The sequence below is a fragment of the Lampris incognitus genome, chromosome 8 (assembly GCF_029633865.1).
Source record: "Lampris incognitus isolate fLamInc1 chromosome 8, fLamInc1.hap2, whole genome shotgun sequence".
Taxonomy (NCBI): Eukaryota; Metazoa; Chordata; class Actinopteri; order Lampriformes; family Lampridae; genus Lampris; species Lampris incognitus.
The window spans coordinates 20932936-20938935 of NC_079218.1; the positions used below are offsets into that span (position 1 = coordinate 20932936).

Genomic DNA, 6000 nt, shown 5'->3' on the forward strand with positions numbered 1-6000 from the left:
TCTTCACACCAAGGTGTGGTTTTGTGAATCGTCTGTCGACAACACTTTTCTCAATGGCTTAGAAGAAGTGATAGACTCCATAACAGAGCAACAGTGCACTTGGAACCTCATGAAGAACTGCATAGCTTCACCTGAAGTGTTTGTAGAGTTTTATCTTAAATTAAAACTCAAAAAAATAAATAATTATAATAATTTGGGACGCCAAGTTTAATGGAGTGGACCACAAAAATGAGCAAAAGAACATTAGTTATAGTTAAATAGTTATAGTTAAATCAAGAAATCGGACAAAGAAACAATTACTTTTCTTATCACATGTGAATCTGAAAATGAGGATCCCCCCCCCCCCCAAAAAATTCCTCAGAGGATAACTTGCAGATGCAGGAATCAAAACAACACACGTACACACAGGCACACATACAAACTCCCTCTCTGACGACGTGATGAAGGCAAAGTCTTCTTGTCTCTGGGAGGGACTCGTAAAATAAATAAATAAATATATAAATAAAGAGATGTCCCAGTTGCTATGTGAGACTGCACGAATATCAGGCTTTCCAATATCATGCTTTCCGATTCAATCACAAAATCCCAAAGCAAAACGGAAAACCCCGCTGAAAGAAAAAAAAACACCACCAAACTAAATCTGGATCAGGACATGCAAATGCCTGTCTTGTTGTGTCTAACTGGAGCTTGTTAACATGCTTGTTGAGGTTTTGAAGTGGCAGAGGATCTGGCATGGGAAATCGATTAGGGCTGTGGTGGGGCAGTATTATGTGTGTGTGTGTGTGTGTGTGTGTGTGTGTGTGTGTGTGTGTGTGTGTGTGTGTGTGTGTGTGTGTGTGTGTGTGTGTGTGTGTGTGTGTGTGTGTGTGTGTGTGTTATGTGGTTATGTGGTAGCAATAGTGTGTAGTGTGTATTGTTGGTGTGTGTGTGTGTGTGTGTGTGTGTGTGTGTGTGTGTGTGTGCGCCCGCGAAGGGAAGCCTCAGATCTTTAATTTCTGAAGTTGGATAAATTTAGTTTCGTAGTGCGAGGGGGGTGTGGGGGTGTTCGCCTTGCACACATAAATTTGGCAGTGCTAGGTCAGGAATGTATCCAATTCAGAACCAGACATTCACTCTCAAGTGCCCAAGAACCGCTGTGTACGTTAAGCCCTGCTGTACCGACATGTGACTTGAGACAACACCTAGTTAACCGACAGCAATTACCGTCAGAAGCCATAGCACGCCTTGAAGAGGACACCTCTACCTATTCTTTTCTCTAGGTAAAGGGCGTGGATCCTGATCAAGGGAGAACGTCCTACTGAAGCCTAATCAAAGCACATCAAACTCTTCAGAAAAACAGAAAAAAAGGCTCTCAAATTAACTTGTCCCGTCTATACTAATAGCGGGTTTTAAAAAGAAAGAAGAAAAAAAAAACCCACACACACATCGGAGTCAATGCCTTGGCCACATCGTAAACATCATACCAATATGGTTGCTGCCTGTGGCAGGTCGGCACAAGTTTGTGTCATTCAGTGTGTGTGTGTGTGTGTGTGTGTGTGTGTGTGTGTGTTGGTGGGGCTTGTGGGCTCAAATCTCCAAGGCGGAGTCGAAGGCGACATTGCTTCCTAATTTAATCTCTGCAGCCCGACACGCAAGCCCTCAGACCACACACAGCGCTGGCTGCTCTACGGTACAGTATGTTACCTGCAGCTGAACACATTCCAGCCCTGCCCAATCAACACCAGAGGCAGGTGGAGGGGACCACCTGTCTTCAAGATGCCCTTTGCAATTGGTGAGAAACCGCTGAAAATGGACGTTGCGCAAAAGTTATTGGATATATCTTGTTTCTCTTAAACACATGTAACAAATTTGAACAGTAACCAACACTTAGCTACTGCCCTAATGCAAACCATATGAAAAAGCTAGGCTGCAGTTGATCTGTGCACTGGTGAGCTTTTAAAAATAAAATCTCGAGGAAATTAATGGATAGCATTGACAAACCACTTCTGCTTCCCATTTTGTTTGAAAGAAACAGTCTATTCTAATGCTCAACAATTGTGAACAAACACTGATACACTACATGCAAACGTGTAGGCGGTGACTCAGACTCAACCAAAGTGAGTAAATAAATACTTCACCTCAATTTTGCTTAATACTCATTCATTTGCACAGCTGAGATGAACTAAGTCTGTGTTCGGTCTTGACTTGATCACCATCTCAAGAGGAAAAAAAAGGAAAAAACTGTCTGTTTTAGACAAGTGAACATGTGTTAAGGAAAAATAACTAAATTCAGCATACCAACTATGTAGTAAACGGTGGTGGTCCCAAAGTCGCCACTCCTTTAAATCACAACGGTGTGTGTGCCATAAGCATCAATTATGAAATGTTTCACAAGTTATAGACGAAACTGCTCTTCTTTCATAGACCACATAAAACCTGCCAAAAACAGTTGCAAAACCCCATTACATGCATCGTGTTAACAGAGCATCAATAAAGAACAATGTGTCAATGCCTTGATGAAGTGTTCACCACAAAGCAGGCTTGATCAAATTTGCAGATATATCCAGTCATAAACACCGAGGCGTAAACACAACAGAATGCTCAAATGCGAAAGCCTAAAGTTGTGCACGTCCCTTGTTCTCTGATCCTGTACCAATTTAGACCACGCTCAACTACGGACAAGTTGTCAGTCAAGGATCTTTTCTGAGAGCAAACCAGATAAATCGAATCAGCACATGTTGGGACAGAGGCCAACAAGTGCAGACCAGACACAATATGGGCAGACAAGTCAAGCTTAGCCGAGGGAACATGAGACTTAACTTAGGGGTGGGTGGTATGATATAAATTTGTGATGATGAAACGCCATGTGACTTTCTCTATAATAGAATCCATAGCACGCTTTTCCTTTGCTAAAAAGTGAGCATGTAAAACACATAAGTCTGCCACTGGTGAGTCTGTAACACAATAAAACGGCTGCACCTCTCCCACAGGCCTTTTAGTAACCCTCAACAACCACTTGGAAGATAGTCTCTTGTCTTTAAAGCAACCGATCCTGTATACCAAATCCTAAAATCGGGGGGGGGGGTTATACCTGTGAAACAGCCAATTTGAAGAAGTGAAATTCTACTTCAAGGCTTAAATATCTCCTCTCCCCTCCCTTTTCTCCTGTGCAGCCGTCTTAACTAATCTGATGGGTCTCACCATGATTATTGCAAAGTCCATGACACAGCTCACAGTGAATGAATACTCAAAAGAGGAGCGGTGTGAAATTGTGAAGGCTTCAGCGCAAACTTCGTGTGACTGAGAAGAACGGAAAAAAGGGGGAAAAAAGGAGGTTGTGTGTGCTGGTTTCTGACTAAATCAGATACTTTGGATAAGAAAAAAAAAAGAATAAATAATATGCCTTTTAAAGTTCTTTTTTCCCCCCAGGTACAAGTCATTTTGATTTCCTAAGATTACAAATTGGCAGATGAGATTTTATACTTTGACATGTTGGTTTTAGCGTGTAGGCCTACTTCGCACCATTATCACCAAATCGTCAAAATATAACTCTAGGTACGCCACCAGCCATTTTCTGGGACTGCATTGGCCTTTATTCATTCTGTGTTGTCATGCATTTTTTCCCCATATTTGTCATTAAGTTATTCAATAAAATGCAAATACAATACTAATGTATTCATAAAGAAAAGGAGCGCGTGGAAGATGCCACTTCTTCCAGGCTACAAGGTAAATGGAAAGCAGGAAAGATGAAAAAGAGATGAACAAACAAAACATGATGGACAGGAGGTCATCTGAGGCTAAAGTAGCTACAACACCACATATGGTGTTTTTTATTTATTTATTTTTTGCCAATCATCAGCTGAACAAGGGAGAAGTGCTGTAAAGTGAGAGTGGAACATCAGTGATTGATTCGAGCCCTTTTTCTGACCCCTAAGTGAATGGAACAGAAGGAGCATTGATGATTTTCAAACGAAATTTAAGCACTAAGGTCTCTTTGTTTGTCTGTTTGTATGGAGCATAAGAGCAAAGATGCAATAGATCTGAGTGGCGATAAGATACCACTGTTATGCTCCGATACAACACTCGTAGTAAAATGTACGAGTGAAATTCTTTACAGATCATATTTCAGAACTTACAATACATTGTACAATGACATTTCACCAACAACAGAGAGCTACCTGCATCATAGTCAAAACATGCCAATAACCCACATCTGCATTAATGCACTTCAAGCAAAAACGATTTATGTTATAAACATACTACCCTACATGCAACGTTGGAGAAAACGACACAATACGATACAAAAAAAAAGATGTGAATTTTGCATAGATTTGACTGACAGATCTCAAGCTACGCCTCGACGATTCCTCCATTACTCCTCAATTTGATTATCATGCAAATGTCAGGGAGAACAGAGGTCAATATAGCCAAATCAACGTGCTGACATACTACAAAATTTGTTCCCCTAACTCAGCGGTTTATTCTTGGCCTTTTAATGCGATAAACATTATTCTGGCAAGACTCTTCCTCCCAAGTGCACGTTTAAGTAAGTCTTGTTTGAGTATTAAGGAAGGAAATTATAGTCGACTATAGGACCACACCACGCTCAACCAAAACAAGTAATCATATTTGTGACGACAGCATACACAGGGGGGGGGTGTTAATGACAGCCTATATGATATATATAATTAAACATTTAAAAAGTGAACAGCTTGTCAAAAGCATTTTACCATTATCACACGTGGTGAAGTTCTCCGGTCACGTAATTCTTTTTCAACAAGAAGCAGAAAATAAGTGCTCTGATAATAAACTGTAGTAGTACCCATATCGAACTTGAACATGACTCCGGCGTCAGATTAAAGCACACCGACGGAGCAAGATACCAGATGACACGTCGTGTTTCATCCCGAATTCAATTCTAATTACCAACAGTCGGATAAAAAAACAGAATAAAAGCAATTAGTACAAATCTGGCTTCGCTCCACACACACAAAAAAACAAAACAGACGCACAGCATCGCGAAGGACAAACTATTTCCAAACCAAGCGATCCCTCGCACAATTCTAGAAATAAACACACCTCGCCTGTTTTTTTGTTGTTGTTGTTTTTTACATTGCATTCTAAAAAAAACCCAGTCTTGAGCAAAATATTCAAGATGTGCAATTAGAAACCTATCCAAGTCATCCAACTCAGACTAAGGCCACATAAACTCCTTTTGGCACGACAGCGCCACCGCTGAGCGCTCTCTGGACGATGAACGCACTTTTTCTGTTTTTTGGGGGGGGTCCAAATTATTCCTCCAAACACATTAACACCATCAACATCCTCAGACGGACGCGTTAAATTCAAACTTTTACAACGTCGCGCAAGTGAATGGGGGACGCGTCTTCCCTCCGATGCCCGAATTGCCATGGCGACCGCTTCCCCACGGCGGCCATGTTGTCTGGATCGATGGGAATTGAACAAAGAGGATCAATTTCCGATCGACCGGAGTGCCGCTTTAATCAATGGAAGAAGAAGAGTTTCGGGAGAGGCGGCGCACACAAAAACCTGTCGATAGGAGCAAGCCCCGCACGGCTCGGCGAACGGCCCTCCGTACATCGCCTTAAAAAACACAGCGTAGCAACTTTTACTGAGGGGGGAAAAAGCTGACCTGCAGTTGTTGTAAATCAAAGCGCTTCCAATATTGGAACATCGATCCCGCATTGGCCGCCATCTTGAGACATATTGAGACGGACTGAGCGGCTGATAGTGGGAGAGCGGAGGGGCTGGAGTTGAGTCGAGAGAGAAAAGGAGGAGGAGCGCAAACAAAACGCGGAGCGGAGCGATGCGAATAGGAGCGTCGTTTATTGAACGCAGACGCGGAACGGAGTTTATTGAGCAGGAACCTGCGATATCGACCACGGCTGGCCGAGAGAATATTGAATGGGGTGATGGCATTTTTTTCTCTTTATCAGCGAAAACACGGGATGGATTTTTTTTTTCAAGTTGAAACGCAAGGATAGAGTAAGGCCAACGTTT

General features: G+C 42.1%; 1 protein-coding gene across 1 annotated transcript in view; it reads right to left on the reverse strand.

Annotated features, from left to right (window-relative positions):
- cux1a (cut-like homeobox 1a) overlaps positions 1-5745 on the reverse strand; it is a 185378-nt gene extending 179633 nt beyond the window's left edge. The window contains exon 1 of the mRNA XM_056284797.1: positions 5633-5745. Within this exon, the coding sequence (XP_056140772.1) occupies positions 5633-5695 (63 nt within the window). The 5' untranslated portion in view covers positions 5696-5745. The remainder of the gene's footprint in view (positions 1-5632) is intronic.
- Positions 5746-6000: the final 255 nt, after the last annotated feature.